Source organism: Salvelinus sp. IW2-2015, linkage group LG36 (genome assembly GCF_002910315.2).
Source record: "Salvelinus sp. IW2-2015 linkage group LG36, ASM291031v2, whole genome shotgun sequence".
NCBI classification, from domain to species: domain Eukaryota; kingdom Metazoa; phylum Chordata; class Actinopteri; order Salmoniformes; family Salmonidae; genus Salvelinus; species Salvelinus sp. IW2-2015.
In genome coordinates this window covers 26,022,110-26,042,709 of record NC_036875.1, presented here as the reverse complement: position 1 = coordinate 26,042,709, position 20,600 = coordinate 26,022,110, and the positions used below count along the sequence as shown (strand labels likewise).

General features: G+C 44.1%; 1 protein-coding gene across 1 annotated transcript; it reads right to left on the bottom strand.

The window, feature by feature from the left end:
- Window positions 1-17,467: 17,467 nt before the first annotated feature.
- LOC111959844 (complement C1q-like protein 2) lies at window positions 17,468-19,118 on the bottom strand. Its single transcript, XM_023981654.2, has 2 exons — window positions 18,432-19,118; window positions 17,468-17,929 (listed from the first exon to the last, which is right to left on the bottom strand). The coding sequence occupies exons 1-2, from the start codon at window positions 19,038-19,040 to the stop codon at window positions 17,750-17,752; spliced, it is 789 nt and encodes a 262-aa protein (XP_023837422.1). The 5' UTR covers window positions 19,041-19,118; the 3' UTR covers window positions 17,468-17,749.
- Between the last annotated feature and the right edge of the window lie 1,482 nt (window positions 19,119-20,600).

Below are 20,600 nucleotides of genomic sequence, written 5' to 3'. Positions count from 1 at the left end.
GACGACAAATCATCGATCATTCTCTTTCTCTGGCCATGGGCCTCGGACAGAAGACAGGGTCAGACCTGCTCCCTGAGACAGGCTCTGCCAAGACCACTCAAAAATTGACAGGACCCGCCATGCCACACATGCCAAAAGAACTGCCAGCGATAGAGCCAGGGAAAGCAGTGCCACGCTTCATGGGGGAAATATATCTTATTTTATGGATCAACTGAACTTAACATGGCTTTACTTCATCATGGTATATCAAATCTATTGTATTAGTTGCTGATAAGTATATATTTCTTATGTATTCTCAATACTCAGTGTTAATAGGTCATGATCTGCTTCCATTTACACAAGGCTTGAGTCAAAATGAGCTGCTGTCATACTTGTCTTTTCTATGCATTGTTCAAACAACACGTCTTCACTATTTTTGGATTAGTCTGAAAGTGATCAAAATAGGTTGGTCATCCTTAGTACTAGGAGAGCAGAGTTAAAGGTGCAAACATTTAATTATCTGTCAAAGGTGCTGCCCCTGACAGATCACCATAGTGTATTACCACGTTTTCAAAGATATAGCGTCTTCAGATACTAATGTTGCCCTCATATGCAAACATTAGGCTACATTAAGGAAGAGTTCTGTGCAATCCTATATTTACATGGGACAAGTTTGTTTCAAAGAGGGCCAGTGGGTGACATGTAAATGTACAGTTGGAGGAGAAGTGTTATCTCTTTTGTACTCTAGGACAGATATGACATACAGATGAAGGATCTTCATTTGATCACCCTGTTGCGGGAAAACTTTCCTGATATGCAGGAAATTTCAAACCTGTAGTGTACTTGAGGTTTAAAAAGGCTTCTGAAGTTTGTAATTTCCACGTTGAAATTTCAGACTCAATTTTCCCTTATGAAAAATGTATCAACCCCTACAAAAATGTCCATTAATTATAATCCACATAATATTTCACATTTCCTGTTCATTATTATTCCTGCTGTTGTGTGTGTGTGTGTGGTGTGTGTGTGTGTGTGTGTGTGTGTGTGTGTGTGTGGTGTGTGCGTGTGTGTGTGTGTGGTGTGTGTTGTTGTATACAGTAACTCTGACCATGTGTCATACAGACAGTGGAGCCACCAACTGTTCAGGACCCCTGGGCTGCCAGGACCACAGGACCAAAGGGGGATATGGGACACATTGGTGAGTCGCATGGGCATAAAAGGATACTTCGGGATTTGGGCAATGAGGCCTTATCTACTTCCCCAGTCAGATGAACTTGTGGATACCATTTTTATGTCTCTGTGTCCAGTATGAAGTAAGTTGTGGTAGTTGCGTGAGCCATTGCTAACTAGCGAGCCATTGCTAGCATGCTTACAGGCACCCATAGACTTCCAGTCATTGTGCAACGCTAGTTAGTATTGGCTTGCGAAACTACCTCTAACTTCCTTCATACGGACACAGAGATATACTTCTCTGTGCATATTTGCATATTTGAAGGGCTTACTTGTAAACAACCTATTTTCACCCTGTCTCTGAGCTATAGGAGCCTCATAATCACCTCCTTCAAATGACTGATTACAAGAATGACAGGTTATGTAGATTGTCTACATTTTCCCATCTTTTTTATATTCTTCTATTGTTAACTGTTATATTAATCATATGACCTTTTTGGCTCAAATTACTATTGAAACAGTAGTCAACGTGTGGTTTACTTCCCCGGCAGTCCCAGTTAGTCAATGTGTGACAGTTTGAGTCTGTGTGGCAGTGTGTGTGTAGCAGTGTGCTATTGTGTGTGCCGGGTAAGGGCAGGCTGGTGGGGTGGCACCCACCCAGGGATGGCATGACGAGGCACAGCTGGTGGAAAGGGGATCAGAGGGCACATATCTAGCCTCCCTCAGCTGCTGCCAACGCACACACGCACCGTCAATTAACTTTCTTTGCGTCGCAATTGTCCAGTATCTACAGCAAAATGAAAACAAGTACTGTGAACATTACTTAACAGACAATTAGCACCAGTGTCTTTTTTCCCCAAATCATTTGACTTGAGGCGACAGCGACTGACTAAGCAGGCAGTGGCAGCCATCATGGGCCAAGAGGGAAGCAGCAGGGGTTAGCTGGTGTTCAGTTGTAGGCAGCATTCTTTCCCCCATAATCATCTCCTCTAAAAAAGCTGGGGGCCAAACACTTCGCAATGAGTAAATCAAATTGATTCTGCTCACAAAACTATATTGCTTATATCATCGAGGTGGATCAATGTCATTGTCTCTTAAATTCATCACTAGACTTCAGATGTTGATGAAGATGCTGGACATTTCCCTGACAAAGTATCAGTCGGGAACATGGAGAAAGTGTACAGCTACCGTATGATAAAACACTGTTCAAACATCATCAACAAGTTTTAAACACAGCAGAACACCTGTTGAATTATCAAATCGAGTTCAAGTGAGAATGGAGCATGGTCTGTCAGCTTTTCAGTTCTTCAGCTCTTGGTCTCTGTGTAATATGTGACCAACCACCTTGATTCGGTTTTACGTAGCAACATTTGAAATTGTGTTTTTAACATTGGATAAAGCAGAGACACAAAGCTACAAAATGATATATCATACACTGCATTTGAAGAACAATGGGAAAGTAATTCTGCTTTGAAAGATAATAAACTTGTAACCTCACTTTTGAGAAAATGGCCTTTGAATGTTTTGGTACCTACTGGAGTGCTCTTCTTTGTCTACAACCATTCAGCATCGTTCACACCCTGTTAAGCTTTAGCCCCACCCATCTCTTTAAGGGTTGATCTGAGCGTCCTGTTCTAACAACAACTGTCAAGCACCCAAGCTAACTAGCTAACGGTGGCTAGCTTGCTAGCTACTTCCGGACACAAATGAGAGAACACCTCACTGACCATTTTACTCGCCCTAGCAGAGCTGGTTAGGCTGTTTTTATGCTATCCAGAGCGTTGGTGATTGCAACTGTGCTGCTGGCAACAATTTACGTTGTTTTGCCAACATTTACTGACACCAGCCATATTCAACAGGTGTTGAGATTCGTAAATTCGTCAGTTATTCTGCGCACTTGCAAACTCAGACGAGAGTGCTCTGAAATCCGAGTAGATAGCCAGAGCGAATTTACCAGCTACGTTTATCAACAGTTGCCGCAGTGACATTGCACTGAAATGGTTACTTGCATAGTGGAGTCTTTTGTTATGACATGTAGCTAACTAGCTAGGTAAACGATGAGCCATAATCCCAACTCATGACATTACTATCCTGCATGAATCTGCAGGTAGCTAACCAACCTGGTTCAATGTTAGCTAGCTAACATTAGGGTATAACTAGCTAAGCAAATGGCTCTGAGATACGAATAATAAGATAATACATGTGACATTAACTAGTGAGCCAGCCAGCTAACGTTAGCTAGCTTGCTAACAGTACACTTTAACTTGAAATGAAACTACTATCTGTCAAAATTAGAAACGTGTAATATCTGAAAATGTAGCTAGCTAGACTCTCTTACCCATATACATCATGGATGGATGCTTCTCCCTGTCACGGATGTAATGGTTGCACTTAGCTTGAAGATGTAATCTGGAGACAGGTGTTTTCCCCATCTCCTTAGTTATCATACTCTAATTCCACTGATTTCAAAACTATTCCTCCAGAAAGTGGAGAGCAACATTTATGTAGTTCTACTACGCGATACATAAAAAATGAAGTCGATTTAGACAGGATTACCTACACATACTGACCAGCTCAAATAGACAGAAGAAAGCTATATGGCAGACCAATCCGAACTCATCTCTCGGCATGTCCAGCCCACTCATTATCTAAGCCATTAATGGCTATTAGGAAGGTTGCTGTCTTTTCTGTGGCTAAACCAACTAGGCTTGTAATTTAACAATTTGATTCGTATTTACAAATGGTATACAAGTCTGTTATTAAGGCACATGAAAGTTTACATGTTCCAGAAGGCATTTCTGACAAAAATGCATTTTAATTTGAAAAAACGTCTACTGTGAAGTAGTGATCCGCGACATACCCCTAGTTTCCTGAAACGAGTCACATATCCACTCATGTGAGCGTGCCTGATTGCTGAGGTGTGGTCCTACCACCCAGCTTTAATATCTATTAAACCTCACCGTTGCTCCTATTGAGTCTTTTTGTATGTGTACCTGGATAGCCGAGTGGGGTCTGATTCAGCCAACCTAATCAAATGGGCTCATTAAAACGCCTCATCTGCCATGCGGTGTGCAGACGCTAACCTTTGAGAGTGGCCCCGTGGGAGACATAGTCTCATTTGTATACGGTGCATGTCAGATGAGGTGTTAAAGGGCAAGCAAACAGCACTCTGTGTGGACGGGAGTTTAGTAACAAGGAGTGTCATTATCCATGACTGTTTCCCCTGACTTTCCAAATAGGCCTCTTAGCAGCGTTGGCTCCGACTGTGTAAGTGGTGCCAAGCCTAGATGAATACAGGAACTGTAGCTAGATGTGTGTACTCCAAGAATAGAGGAGAGAGGGGTAAGTAGAGCCATTTTTACATTCAGCACCACTTCGTAAAGGGAAATATGGTAAACTGTCTAACAAATACACTATATCTACATATATTTTATGATGTTGTGTATCCCTGGAAATAATCAGAAGTCATGTAAACATTACAGTCTCTTGGCGCAACTTAACCCAGGTATGAGGTACAGTGCGTTCAGAAAGTATTCATACCACTTAACTTTTTCCACATTTTGTTACATTACAACCTTATTCTAAAATGGATTAAATAAAACATTTTCCTCATCAGTCTACACACAATACCCCATAATGACGAAGCGAAAACAGGTTTTTGCAAATTTTTGCAATTGTATTAAAACCTAAAAACAGAAATACCTAATTTAAATAAGTATTCAGACCCTTTGATATGAGACACGAAATTGAGCTCAGGAGCATCCTGTCTCCATTGATCATCTTTAATATGTTTCTACATGTCACGCACTGACCGTAGAGAGCTTTTTATGTCTCTATTTTGGTTTGGTCAGGGTGTGATTTGGGTGGGCATTCTATGTTCTTTTTTCTATGTTTTTGTATTTCTTTGTTTTRGCCGGGTATGGTTCTCAATCAGGGACAGCTGTCTATCGTTGTCTCTGATTGGGAACCATACTTAGGTAGCTTTTTCCCACATGGTTTTTGTGGGTAGTTGTTTTCTGTTTTTGTGTCAGCACCAGACAGAACTGTTTCGTGTTGTTCCATTTTGTTATTTTGTCTCAGTGTTCAGTTTAAATAAAAAACATGAACACTTACCACGCTGCGCTTTGGTCCGATCCTTCTTCATCCGACGACCGTTACAGAACTACCCACCACAAGCGGACCAAGCAGCGTGGTATGGAGGAGCAGAGGGTTCAGGACTCCTGGACATGGGAGGAGATATTGGACGGACAGGGACTCTGGAGGCAGGCTGGGGAATATCGCCGCCCGAAAGAAGAACTGGAGGCAGCTAAAGCTGAGAGGCGGCGATATGAGACAAGGCAGTGCAGCAGGCACGAGAGGCAGCCTTTCTTTGTGGGGGGCACACGGGGAGATTGGCGGAGTCAGGCGAAAGACCTGAGTCAACTCCCCGTGCTTACCGGAAGCAGCGTCGTACTGGTCAGGCACCATGTTATACGGTGAAGCGCACGGTGTCCTCAGTGCGCGCTCATAGCCCGGAGCGCTATGTGCCAGCCCCCCGCAAGTGCCATGCGAGAGTGGGCATCCAGCCAGGGCGGATTGTGCCAGCTCAGCGCGCTTGGTCTCCGGCTCGCCTTTTCGGCCCAGGGTATCCTGCGCCGGCTCTGCGTACTGTGTCTCCGGGGCGCTGTGACGGTTCAGTTCGTCCTATGCCTGCGCTCCGCCCGTGCCGGGCTAAAGTGGGAATTGAGCCAAATGGAGAGGTGCGAGTGGTAAGCACCAGATCTCCAGTGCTCCCCCACAGCCCGGTTCGACCTGTGCTTGCACTCTGGAGGGGCCGGGCTAAAGTGGGCATTCAGCCTGGAGGAGTGGTGCCAAGGCTGCACACCAGGGCTCCAGTGCTCCCCCACAGCCCGGTTCATCCGGTGCCTCCTCTACGCACCAGGCCTCCTGTAGGTCTCCCCAGCCTGGTGGGCCCTGTGGCAGCCCCACGCACCAGGCTGTCTCTGCGTCTCCTCCCTCCAGAGTCTTCCTCCAGTCCGGACCCTCCAGCGACGCCCCTCGGTCCGGAGCCTCCAGTGTCGCCCTCCAGTCCGGAAGCCTCCAGAGGCGCCCTTCAGTCCGGAGCTTCCAGCGACGCTCTCCAGTCCGGAGCCTCCAGAGGCGCCCTCCAGTCCGGACCCTCCAGCGACGCCCTCCAGTCCAGAGCCTCCAGAGTCGCCCTCCAGTCCGGACCCTCCAGCGACGCCCTCCGGTCCGGAGCCTCCAGTGTCGCCCTCCAGTCCGGAAGCCTCCAGAGGCGCCCTTCAGTCCGGAGCTTCCAGCGACGCTCTCCAGTCCGGAGCCTCCAGAGGCGCCCCTCCAGTCCGGAGCCTCCAGCGACGCCCTCCAGTCCGGAGCTCCCAACAAGGTCCCCAGTCCGGGGACCGCTACAAGGGTCCCCAGTCTGGGGCCCGCTACAAGGGTGCCCAGTCCGGGCCCCCCTACGAGGGTGCCCAGTCCGGGGCCCGATACGGGGTCCCCAGTCCGGGGTCGGCGGCGAGGGTCCCCGCTCTAGAGGCGCCACCTAAGTGAGCCGAGCCAGAGGTGGAGCGGGGTCTACGTCCCTCACCAGAGCCGCCACCGCGGAGAAATGCCCACCCAGACCCTCCCGTATGGGTTCAGGTTTTGCGGCCGGAGTCCGCACCTTTGGGGGGGGGGGGGGGGGGTACTGTCACGCCCTGACCGTAGAGAGCTTTTTATGTCTCTATTTTAGTTTGGTCAGGGTGTGATTTGGGTGGGCATTCTATGTTACTTTTTCTATGTTTTTGTATCTCTTTGTTTTGGCCGGGTATGGTTCTTAATCAGGGACAGCTGTCTATCGTTGTTTCTGATTGGGAACCATACTTAGGTAGCTTTTTCCCACATGGTTTTTGTGGGTAGTTGTTTTCTGTTTTTGTGTTTGCACCAGACAGAACTGTTTCGTGTTGTTCCATTTTGTTATTTTGTCTCAGTGTTCAGTATAAATAAATATCATGAACACTTACCACGCTGCGCTTTGGTCCGATCCTTCTTCATCGGACGACCATTACACTACAACTGGATTGGAGTCCACCTGTGGTAAATACAATTGATTGGACATGATTTGGAAAGGCACACACCTGTCTATATAAGATCCCACAGGAGTGCTGCAGAGATGGTTGTCCTTCTGGAAGGTTCTCCAATCTCAAAAGAGGAACTCTGGAGCTCTGTCAATCGGGTTCTTGATCACCTCCCTGACCAAAGCCCTTTGGTCAGTTTGGCCAGGCAACCAGCTCTAGGAAGAGTCTTGGTGATTCTAAACTTCTTCCATTTAAGAATAATGGAGGCCACTATGTTCTTGGGGACCTTCAATGCTGAATACATTTTTTGGTACCCTTTCCCAGATCTGTGCCTCGACACAATCTTGTCTAGGAGCTCTACTAATTCCTTTGACCTCATGGCTTGGTTTTTGCTCTGACATGCACTGTCAACTGTGGGACATTATATAGACAGGTGTGTGCCTTTCCAAATCATGTCCAATCAATTGAATTTACCACAGGGGGACTCCAATCAAGTTGTAGAAACATCTCAAGTATGATCAATGGAAACAGGATGCACCTGAGCTCAATTTCGTCTCTCACAGCAAAGGGGTCTGAATACTTATGTAAATTAGGTATTTCTGTTTTCTATTTGTGATAAGTTTGCAAAAAATTCTAAAAACCTGTTTTCGCTTTGTTATTATGGGGTATAGTGTGTAGATTGATGAGGACATTTTTTTATTTAATCAATTTTAGAATACGGCTGTAACGTAACAAAATGTGGAAAAAGTGAATGGGTCTGAATTCTTTCCAAATTCATGAGCTCGCCTTGACTGACAGCTCTTTGAAAGGCCCTTGTGGTCGTTGCCAGATAACAAGGTAAACAATGGGCCACATGTCATGGATGACAAGGTAAACAATAGGCCACATGGCATTCCAAACCTAAATAGTGTGCCTAACCCTATTTTTTCTGCAACGTGCTCTCATGGTCAACAGAGCTGATCATGGACTGTTGTATATCAGACAAACATTAGCAATAACAACTGCATTTCTACTGTTTGTAATTACAGTTCACTGATACACTTCTTCACAATAATTAGTAAAGCCTGAGTCACCTTAGAAGCTTAGACATAAGGGGATGTACATGAAAACAGCATACAATAAGTGTACAGGACAATTTATTGATGCATCTGTATCTGCATTATAAATGACAATATGTTCAGAATTGTGTGCATTGATCAGACATTTATTTCATCATTCACAATAGGCCATCATAGCCGAAATATTGATCAACATAAACACTAATGAGAAATAAAGGTGAGAAATAATGGTGAGACATAAAAAGTCATGAGCCTAATAATAGAGGCACCTGTGTCACGTTCGTCGTATGGAGGAAGAGAGGAGGACCAAGGCGCAGCGTGATATGAATACATCTTCTATTTATTATAACGAAGAACACTTAACCAAACTTTACAAAACAACAAAACGAACGTGACGCTATATAGAAAATAGTGCTGAACACAAAACACTACACATAGACAATAACCCACGAAATACCCAACGGAATATGGCTGCCTAAATATGGTTCCCAATCAGAGACAACGATAAACAGCTGCCTCTAATTGAGAACCAATCTAGGCAACCATAGACATACAAACACCTAGACTAGTAAACACCCCATAAACATACAAAACCCCTAGACAAGTGAAAACATACATCCCCCATGTCACACCCTGACCTAACCAAAATAATAAAGAAAACAAAGATAACTAAGGTCAGGGCGTGACAACCTGGCAGCCCTACACAATTTATAACACTAATCTCCCGTCCGAATACTAGAAAAAAACTATACAAAGTAACAAAATTTGATATCATTCCACCTTACACAAAATGAATAAGTTGACCAAATATTTAGGAAGAGGTCATCATTTCATAAAGAAAGAAGAAGAAACCACATGGAAAAAGTGGTAAGCAAGTCAGATCCAAAAAACGGATTTTCACCAAGTCAAATGAATTTATTGTGTTCAAATCAAATGTATTTGTCACATACACATATTTAGCAGATGTTATTGCGGGTGTAGCGAAATGCTTGTGTTCCTAGCTCCAACAGTGCAGTTGTATCTAACAATTCACAACAATACACAAATCTAAAAGTAAAAGAATTCTTCCTTCACAGACTCAATGAAATGATGACCTTTTCCTAAATATTTGGTCAACTTATTAATTTTGTGTATGGTTTCCCAGAAACAATGGGGGATGAGGTTACCCCTTTGGCTCAACTTACCCCACTCTCCCCTAAATCAAAGTGATCTAGCGTTTTTCTCAACAACCCAAAGTCTGGCCATTTTGTAGTTTTTTAGCATTTTAATATATTTATTTAAGATTTTACAACATAATACACAAATGCACATCTTACTGTAGCCTACTCATGATATTGCCATTGTCCCTCTCCCTTATATCTCTCTCTCTCTTTCTAGAATATTAAGTGGCTGGAGGGATCATCTGTGTGACGCCACTAAAGTGGTGAATATCAAGGAGCAATGCTGACGTTAGCCCACTCCAGAGAGAATGATGGGAAACTACTGATAGCAGCAGCGCTTCCCACCGTCCACTCTGATGCCCTGGGGGTGGTCATGTTGGGTGATGGATTCTCTGCCCTGTGTAGCTTCTGCATTAATCATACGATCCATGAATAGAGATGTGACACATCTAAGAAACATGCCTGTTTCACAGGATCCTGAGTTTAAAGATATCGGAGCTGAGAGGAGAGAAGAGACATAACTCAGCCACTATGGCTCTGTCTCAGTGATGGACACTGCCAGGACACAGTGCATACATCGGTGGATACATCTTACACGCAAAGCAAATCTTTTTGTGTGAGATTAAAAGAGCGTAATCGTCTTTTTGTAGAGTTTGGAATATGGGCTCTGTGGCTACTGTATCAATCCCAGCTGAAGGTTTTTAAGGAGATATTTCAGTAAGGTTGGAGATTATAGGACAGTGTGATTTTCATCTCCTTTGCTCACTCCACAGTCCCACATAAATGTCAGAAACTCCTACTCGTGTTCTTTTTCCTCTAGGGATTTTACACCCAGGCTTTTCAATGCTGGGTCTGTGTATAGTATCACTCACCACTGAGCTAAATAGAGGACATTTTACAGTGAGGTTGGAGAATATAGGACATGCTGACTCCTATCTCCTATCTCTTCTGCTCCTCTACAGACCCACATTTTAATTTCAAAGTCCAGGGACTTGAGCCTGTCTCTAGCCGTCACAGCTGATCGTTCCCACAGCGCTTCATTGAGACGACACTGAATCAAAACTGTACAAACTCAAAATAGAGTCTCACAGGAGTGGACAAGCTGCCTCAGCACTCCTAGTTCCAAAACCAAACATGCACTGAGGCAGAATGCCCTGTGATGAACTATTACAGGTTGTCCAAATATTTGCTGTGAAAGCATGTAAAGGTGGAAATATTGCATTTTTGGAACTGGGAAGGCATTTCAGCCACTGTTTTGATGCTGTAGGTTTCAAACATTCAGTACGGCCTTATGTCTTTACATTTAGGTAGAATTTGTCAAATTCATTAGAAGACTAAAAAACGAATTCTAATTGCCTGTATAAGCTGGTGTCTTTGGGGATTGGTCCTTTGAAAGGGGCTTAAAGCAGGGACATCAAAGTCCAGTGAGCCACAAAGAACCTGACAGTCACAGGACGAGGACAGTTACTGATTCAGACGATGTCTACTCTGGAATCGAGAGCAATGACTGCTGGCTTTGTTGTACCATTAGAGACTACTCCCAACCTCCCTCCCAGAAAGAGAGGTGAAAGGTAGATAGAGAACACTCAGGAGGCCAGAGCAACAATAGTTGATAAAACTTACATGAGCTGAATAGTAATAAATGTCACAGACACAAAAGATACAGTACCCACTACCGTTAGTGGTTAGCCTACTTGTCTTTTTTTGGAGAAGGAAGGATGTGACAGTGGTTGGATCTGAAATTCTGACATTTGTGGTGAGGGGGAAATGAAATAATAAATGTATCTCCCATAAAATCTGTGATCTTCTGCTTTTTGTAGAATGGGACTTTTAGCAGCCTTTGAAATAAACATGGTAAACAGATAAGGGTTAAACGTTTGTTTGCTCGGATCTTATCACTCAAGTCGGTTGAGAATGTCAAGTCAGTCACTATGCACTTAATAAAATGCAAATAGATAAAAGTGTAAGGCATTAAATAGAGATGTCATTGTTTCCAATAGCAACATGCATCATGTTCCAGTTAGTCTTTGTAGATCAGAAAACAAATATGACAGTTCATCTCTTTTCGGGATTGTTTCCTGTTATATTGGTGGTAGTAACCCACAAAAACTACAGTACATTTGTTACATCTGCATGATGTAGTGTTAGGTGCTCAGTGTGTCCCTCTCAGTAGGAGGAATGGTCACAGTGACGGTCCGGGGACCTCGCTCAGGACAGCGATGGCACGTTTGTTGCATCAAATGGCCAACAATGTGTACAGAACATCCAGGCCATTGTCAGGGTGATGACACATCCCCACGTTGTTGTCGTGACGACACAGTCACATGATGTATTCACCCATCACTCTGTTTCGAGCACTCTCAGTGAAGGTTGTGGATATTATAGGATGTGAGGTGGTAAATGGTATGGGTTGTTCAACCTTGACGCTTGGAGACATCTGGGCTTTAAGCTTCATACTGTGCTACATATGTACCCGTAGAGCCTGCTCAGAACTGTATTCACTCTGTTTCTTCTCTGTCGGAGATGAGGGGAAGGGATGAGAGAAGATAGAGAGCTGTCATTAGTATGCATGGACAGGAAACCCAGCAGAGCTGACCTTTGACCTCAGAGCCACACAGAGAATGCGGAAATAGGACAGATATGAGGAAAGAAGACCAGGGAGAGGAAGGATACAGGGGAAGAAGAGGAGAAGATATGAGGACAGAAGAAGAGGGAGAGGAAGGATACAGGGGAAGAAGAGGCGAAGATATGAGGACAGAAGAAGAGGGAGAGGAAGGATACAGGGGAAGAAGAGGAGAAGATATGAGGACAGAAGAAGAGGGAGAGGAAGGATACAGGGGAGGAAGAGGAGAAGATAGAATAAAGGACTGTCCAATAGGAGGAAGGGAAAGAGTGAAAAAATCTGTTTTCATTCAGGGGGTTTTGTCTATAAGTACAGAGCAATTAGCTAATTAGTTAGTCTGCTAATCATACACACTTGTGATAATTGTAAAAATACAATAAGCAGTTTAAGGCATTCAAGCAGATAGATGGTCAGTGTGTAAACTCCCCAGGTATGGAGAAAATAATTTATCCCGGATTATAATCAGTTTATTTGGGATAACCTGATATCACCCTCAAGAGACAACATAAAGTGTAAACATGATTAAATAGATAAGCATTGGGAAGGAGAGAAGAGGAGAGAATCTGAATACGTGTTATAGGTGAGGAAACTATTTTGAGGTCAGACAATTCCAGTACACACCTTTCTCTGTTTTTAGCATTTTCTGTAAAATGATTTTCAAGATGTCATGAGTCCCCTTTTCCACTTTCGCCTACTGTTATTCCCAGAACGAGGACATTTCAGAGGGTGTTTGTGAGTGGCTATATCTGCCTTGCCGGCAGATTTTTTAATATAATTGGGTTAAAAAAAAGTTCATTAGAAGCGGCTCGGAGACAGATGAGACCATGATAAAAAGAGAAGGGGCTCACAAAAGGGACAATAGTTGAAGGGAAGGACATCTGTTCATTGGCATAGAAAACTAAAAGAGGCATTCTCTGCACTTTCCCTCAGAAAATTATGCTTTTGCATCACACTGGAATGCACTGTGTGACCAATAAGGTAATCAGGCAAACTCTGAATGATTCTGATGAGTCAGACAGTAAGAGGAAATAACTCACTCACAACCCACTGGGCACAGATGTCAATTCAACGTCTATTCCACGTTGGTTCAACGTAATTTCATTGAGATGATGTGGAAACAACGTTGATTCAACCAGTGTGTGCCCAGTGGGAAATCATTCATTGAGGTTCAGCGCCTAACTTTTACTTTTACTAGAAATGTAACAGTTTTGCATAATCAGATTTATGGCTTCTGAATAATCTGAACACAGTTGAAAAAGCATCTATTGCAGGTAGGCTTCTCAATCATCATGCTGCTAATTCTTGCTCTTGTCTAGCCCTGAGAATCAGTATGGCCACTACTACCTTGAACCACATCAACATGCAGGACTGAGACTGAGATGTAGGTTTTTAATCAGTCAAAGTGACTGGGAAGCATCAGTGGCACGCTTGATGAGAGGGAACACATTCTGTTCTTTTTAGAGGGAAAACGGAGAGCAGTGTCACACCAACTTGTTGTAAAGGGACAGTTTTTTCACTTCAGTTAACATCCCCCTCCTTTTACCTCTCTCTCTCTCTCCCATTCCCTCTGTCCCTCCCATTCCCTCTCTCCCTATATACAGTAGCTCTCTCTCTCTTTCTTTGCCTCTCTCTTTCTCTCTCTCGCTCTCTCGCTCTTTCTCTTTGATTCTGTGATAATATCTCCCCACTTCTACCTCGCCCTATAGTCAAACAGCCAACGTTTCATGCTATCTGACGCATCGCCTTGTGGAGAAACATGTTTCCCAAGAACAAATAGAAGCCATGCCCATTACATTAGACTAACAATGATTTAACAGCTAATGCATCAACAAGTCAACCATGGACACAGAACGGGGAGCGGTGTAAAGCATATTGTCTGTGTGAAGCAGTCACATACTACAGAATATAACAGAATATATTGTATAGCAGTAATGTTTTGGTATTGTGTCAGTATTGCGTCAGCATTGTGGCATTGTGGCAGTATTGAGCAGTACTAATAGAAACCATGTAGTTCTCTGTAGCTCAGTTAGTAGAGCATGGTGTTTGCAATGCCAGAGTAGTGGGTTCAATTCCTGGGATTGCTCATCTGTATAATGTATGCATGCGTGACTCTAAGTCACTTTGGATAAAAGTGTCTGCTTAATGGCATTTACTGTTATTATATTACTATGGTGTCATTGTGCAGACAACATTGAGTCTTGTTAGTATCTGTGGTTTAGGTGCTGTGTGTTTAAATATAAACACCTCCTCAGGCCTACAGACAATCACTGTGGTCTCAGCTGCAGAGCTTTAGGGGCAGTCATATCACACACACAGCCAAGCAGCAGCAGACTCCATTCTTCTTTCCCTCTCATTAGCACAAAACATCCACTCTAATGGCTGCTTCTAAACACATCAACAAGACACTCAGACACGAGTCAATAGGCATTGGATCTTTACCTTTAGGAGTTGAGTTCTTATTTACAGTCCCAAATTAAAGCTGACATTATTCTACAAAGTATAAATGTGTTGTATTTAAATGTAGCCCTGCATAAGGTAATGTCTAATGAATTCTAAATGAACTCAGAGCTGAGCCCTGAAGAATTAAGTATGATATGGCACTCCCAGAATCCCATAGTGGAGTCCCCTGATAGAGTGTGTGAGTCATGGGTAAAGGCCCGTCTCTGAGTGTTTAGTACCCTCCTAACCCTTCCACAGAGGGGGCTGAGGCCGCCCACAGATATGCCAATCAAACGACTCATTATGCTAATTGTTCACTAGGGAAAACAAGTTTAATGCTTGCACAGATACACAGTGTACTATGAGATATTCTCTCAGACGAAACAAATGAATGCAAACGGATCAATTGAAATGTCCTAATCTACTATACCATGCATGCATTTCACGCACATGCAAAACTATACACACACACACACTCACAAACACAGATAGACATTCACGAACCTACCTTCCACCTCACCCATTTTTGCATTTAAACTGCCTTGTTGAAGCTGCACACCTTGACTACGTCCCCTTGAGCCCATTCTTTCCATTATTTATCAGCTCTCTGACAAGTGGAGGGAGGCTGATTTCGGTTGTGTTTTAAGATGATGCGCATATGAGAAGAGCCTGTTGCCTGACAAGGTCAGACAAGGAAATAGGAAACTTGACTCGCCTAAATGTAAAGAGACCGACTCCCACCGTTTACTGTTCAGCTGTAACTTTTCCTCTGGGATTTGGATCTTGGCTAAGTGCCGCAGGACTTATGAGGTCTATATCCTCTGAGCTGATGTGTCAATATGGATGTCTTCCATTTTCTGTAATGCCCTAAGGGGCCCAGGGATTGAGACACAGAGATTTCTGTTCAATGAAAGCATGATGAGGTCACATTCTAAGAGCAGTAGGTATTTGGATCTCATACAGCATACATTACCATCCTATGGGGGGGGGGGGGGGGGGGGGTGTCTTACTGTGATCTGCTATCTTTTAGAGGGGACAACCTCATCTCTAGGTTATTATCTAAATTACATCCCAAATTTCCTCCAGCATTTTCCAGATGTTCTCTGTTCCTTGAAAAATTATGTTGATGATTTCAGAACAGTAACCAGCACATTTCAGTATCTCACACAGACCCTGTCCCATCCCATACAACACCTCCAAATGCCAGCCCCTTGCCCCAGCCTGATTGTGTGTCATGGCTCCTCATCGGACTGCTTCACCGCCCAGATGGTGAAGGTTCTCTCTCAGCTCAGAGATCCCCCCAATCTATAACCACAGATTTAGCATATTAGCTGTGTCAAACCAGTTAATGTAATCCTGTATGCTGACATTTACAGTAATTAGTACAATATGTCCTGTGAAAGAACACACTGAATCTGTGACAATTGGACTACTCTGCAATTTAACACTCTCAGTTCCTATATTAACTCCCCCAACTTCTCTTTATCCAACTGTTCTCCAACATCGAAACAAGAAAACCAAAATTGCGTTGTTGTTTTTTGTTTAAGCTTTTCCTGGAATATATTACTCTAGTTTTCTTCTGCAATTATCTCACAGTTCAGAGACAAGGCCACATTGCGCCCCCTAGTGGTAAAGAGGAAAATATATTTGCCTTTGCCTAACCCACGCTGTCCATGGTGCTGAACAGACTGGCGCTGTGGTGGTTGCTGTCCTAAGTGCTGAAGCCCTCTAACGCAGCAACTTGAATAAACAAATGCACCAGCTTGACTTCGGAAATCAGTAGGCCTATAAAATGATTTTTAGCAGCTTATATATTATTTAAACGAAAAAAATGGGCTCCCAAGCGGTCTAAGGCACTGCATCTCAGTGCTAGAGGCGTCACTACAGACACCCTGGTTCGAATCCAGGATGTATCACAACCGGCCGTGATTGGGAATCCCATAGGGCGGCGCACAATTGGCCCAGCGTCGTCTGGATTTGACCGGTGTAGGCCGTCATTGTAAATAAGAATTTGTTCTTAACTGACTTGCCTAGTTTAAAAAAAGGTTTTAAAAAATGTACACAACGTTAACATTAGCCAGTGGATCTTAATCCTTAACAATGTCTAATCAGCCTTCTACTAAGACGCATGAAGAGCACACATAAACATATTAAAAAGTGTTTGCGCAAACAACAACGACATTAAATGCCAAGTGTAAGCACAGAATAAAACAAGATGCTTGATTCAATGACAAATGTTTACCCAGTGGGTGTGAGGAGGCATGCTATAAATATCTTAATATAGGCTTAACATGCAGGTGGCGTCCCTTGAGCATCAGGTCTTTTGTGATATCTGTTTAGCATGGACGGGTATCATAATGGAGTTTAATTTCTAAGCTGTTGACTTATTTAATGGGACATCTTCGTAGAACATGAGGTGCTTACACCAACGTCCAGCCAATATTGCCGGGGCGTGGATAGATCAATGTCGAGGTAATGCAGGCCGCTGCAGGCCGCAATGGGACATCCATCTCCAACCGTCCCCGCCACAAACACCGGCAGTGACACCGGCAGTGACACCCCTAAATGGAGAATGAAGGAGGAGTGAGACAAGAATACAGATTCCACTGGCTGGAACAGCCTATTAGTTCTAATGTGAGGTGGAGCACAGTAACAAACAAAGAACAGCGCTCTGCACCACACAGTCAGACAAATGCAGCACAATGGCATTCTGAGGTCCTTTAAAAACATGTAGGCCTATTAGGCCATCAATTCTAGGATAAATCTATTTGAAGGGTTAATGTATGGTTAAAATTATATATCTAATCCACAATCTATTTGAAGAATGAATGTGATCTTAAACATGCCAAAAAATGTCACAAATAAACGGACATAATAGAAAACATAATTTATTGAAATACTTACTGTAATGGAATAAGCTACTAAGACAAAACATGTTGTAACATTCGGTCCTTGGTGGACCAATAAATATGACATCTTACTCCTTATTTAGATTTTTGTTGCTTATTTTTTTATACATAAATATCTTAGAAGGCTATATCTTGAGTGGAAACACAGACAGACGTTCAAGCAAAAAATATCACATCACACGGAAATGTCGTCTGTATATGGGCGGTTGGCATGTCTTGGCGCCCCAAACCCCCCAAATACAAACAGATGACACACAGCCGCTTACAGTGGCGCCCGGACAATGGGCAACTTGCTCTAGGTATGATAGAGTCTAATAATGATAGTAGAGTTCACATCCCTGCATGTCTGGGAAGCGGTTTAGTCCGGATACAAAATGAAACCGGAAAAAGTGCTGTACTTGTTGTTGTTTCCCCCATGCGCCTTTCCTCCGTCCAGCTTGATGTAGATCTCGTCCCCGGAGTCTAGGTGAAGCACTACACTGTTGCTGGCATAGTCATAGTTCTGGTCTGCGTCCTGGGCTATCGCACTGGCGCGGACCTGCGGATAGGACAAATGATTAAAGTAGTGAAGGACTTTGCATCATTACTTAATAGGCTATCGAACAACTCGTCCCCACCCTGACCCAATGCTAAAACATTATAGATTCACCACTTTGAACCTACCAAACGAATAAAGGATGTCTTGTTTGTTTATGTTGGCAATGTGTAGACACTGACACAGCTCTAACCGCTCCAGGTAGTTGACCAGTTTAGGGCTGACCGCTACAGTAAACAACAAAGCCCTTCTTAAACCCACCTAACGATTAGTTTGTCTTTGCTGACAAATAAAGTGGCCCAAGCATATTAATTAATTCACTGAGCTCACAGTGTGAGATTAAGCGCATAGAGCAGATGCCGTTTAGGAGAGATAAGCGCTTAATACATCCAATACTGATCTGTGGCAATGCACACTGAATGTGGCCGCTCTCCCTCAACTTCAGAAGTGTACAGTAGCATAATAACTTTTAAAATATCATTGCGTAATATAAGGTATAGCCTACCTGTCCGTTCCTGCACAAATCTGCCCACATGCTTGTCCCGTCGCCTCCGCGCATTAATACATGGTATGTAAAGTAGTATATCCCGGACACTTGGCACGTGAATTTGCCGGTAGACGGGTCGTAATGGTTCCCTAGATTTGTTACCACGTCGTCGAACCTTAGCACCTCGTATCCCTCGTGGGGGTTTTTAAGACCCACGTAAAAAGCGATTTTTGTGCCGCCAATTGCGGACTCTAGGCCCTCGGCATTTTCGGTCCTGCCACTGCTCACAGTCCCCTCCGCCGTCTCTCCAGTGGTATGCCCGGGATAGCCCGGTTTCCCCGAGTCCCCCCTATCCCCCGGCGGTCCTCTTGGACCTGGTGGACCCGGTTCGCCGGGCGGACCTCTCGGTCCGGGTTTCCCCGGCCGACCCGGCTCGCCTTTAGTCCCATGCGAGAACGCCGGGGGTGGTATGACGCTCAGGTCCTGCATGACTTCCAGAGCATTGGCGCTGGGTTTGGGGTTGTATGGATCACATATCATCCGACAGGTGCCCATCATCTCGTAGTGCGCGTCTGTCTTGGACGCTTGGACCAGCAGCGGTATCGCTATGATAAGAGCTAACACCATGACGATGCCAACCACAGGAGCAACGACACGCTTCCTCTGGAGAGTCCGAGAAACAAGCGCTAAAAAGTCAGCTTTCCTTTGGGAAGCAATGGTGAAAGGTTGCTAGTGCGCTAAAATTCTCTGCAGAAAAAGTGAGTGCACCAAAAAGGAATCACTTTATTCCAGGGTTAGAATTTTTTTTAAACAACAAATGTGTTGTAACCTTAAGCGTAGTTCACCTTGGGGCGGTGTGCCAGTATCACTAAGATTCACAAAATTGACAGGGGAAGTATTCGTTTTGGCATGGCTGGACACGCGCTGGATCTCCGAGCTGAACAGAGAAAGCTTCGAGCGATTTCTGTCCGTCTGCAACAACCAAGGGGACTAGAGCGTCGCTGACGTAACAAGTGAGGGCAAAGCCTGTTGCAATTTGGATTAATACTGCGACAATAATCATGCCATCTTTATGTATGAATTATAAATCCCCTGCACCTACGAGGAGAATATTGGATCAGAGAGCATCACTAACACTTAAACCCCATTATGGAAATGTTGACAGCGAGTTGTCTCACCTATATTTCGGCTTATTTGAGAGAACAAATCTAAGTGCACGTTTTTGTTATAAATGTGTCCTGTGAAATTACATTATTCTGTAAAAAATTCCCGAAATGGTCCCCTACATTCAACGTGAGGAAGATACACATTCCAAAGAACAATCAAAGATCATTGGAGAAAATAATCCACATCAAGAGCCATATAGGATGTCTGGAATCCACAATGGCATCTTCACCAGCAATGTAGCCTAATCTTTACCATGAAGCCAAGGCTGAAACAATTCAGTGCCCTGTGCTGATTTTTGCATGTAATGTTGAGTCTTAGTTTATCCACAACAGGGGTTTTGGTGAAAAAAAGCTGAGCTAGGTCTGAGATAGGAGTACTCTCTGGGCAGACTGGTCAAAAGTCAAAGACATCAACTTTGGGGTTACTTTGAGACTAATATTCTGGGTCCGAACCCTGGTCTCTTGCAGGTGTTATTACACTGTCATTGTGATAACCCGCTGAGCTAAAGCCCAAAAATTAGCTTGGGGGGCTAAGTGAAGTCTTTAGGTGTCGGTCTATGTTACAGTACTCATCACAAGAGCATTGCAACAGTGTAAAAGAACCACCTCCATTACACTTGCAGACACAAAGTATACCACTAAATACAAGTGGGCCTGCATGCCATCTGTAGCCTGAAGCTCATACCTGAGGGCTGCAAAGTGGCACCCCCCTGCTGCTGGCTGGCACTCTCCACTGTAATCTGGTGCAGAGCTCCGGCTTCCCTTCTGTTGTTGGGCTCAGCTAATCCTTATCTCCTAGATCCGGGGTTTAACTTCTCACACCCCTGTCTCAGCAGGCTAAGCTAGCGGCTAACAAGGCGCCAGTGTTTATTCCCCCTCATCCTCGCTGATGAGTTTCTCACAAACACAGGAAGGAACAGGAAGCGGCAGGGAACCTGCCGTGTCACACCCTCCCCCCAAGTGACGCTCCCTGGGGGAGGTAATGAAGTCATTACACTTTGTGATTAGCATCCTTCATCCT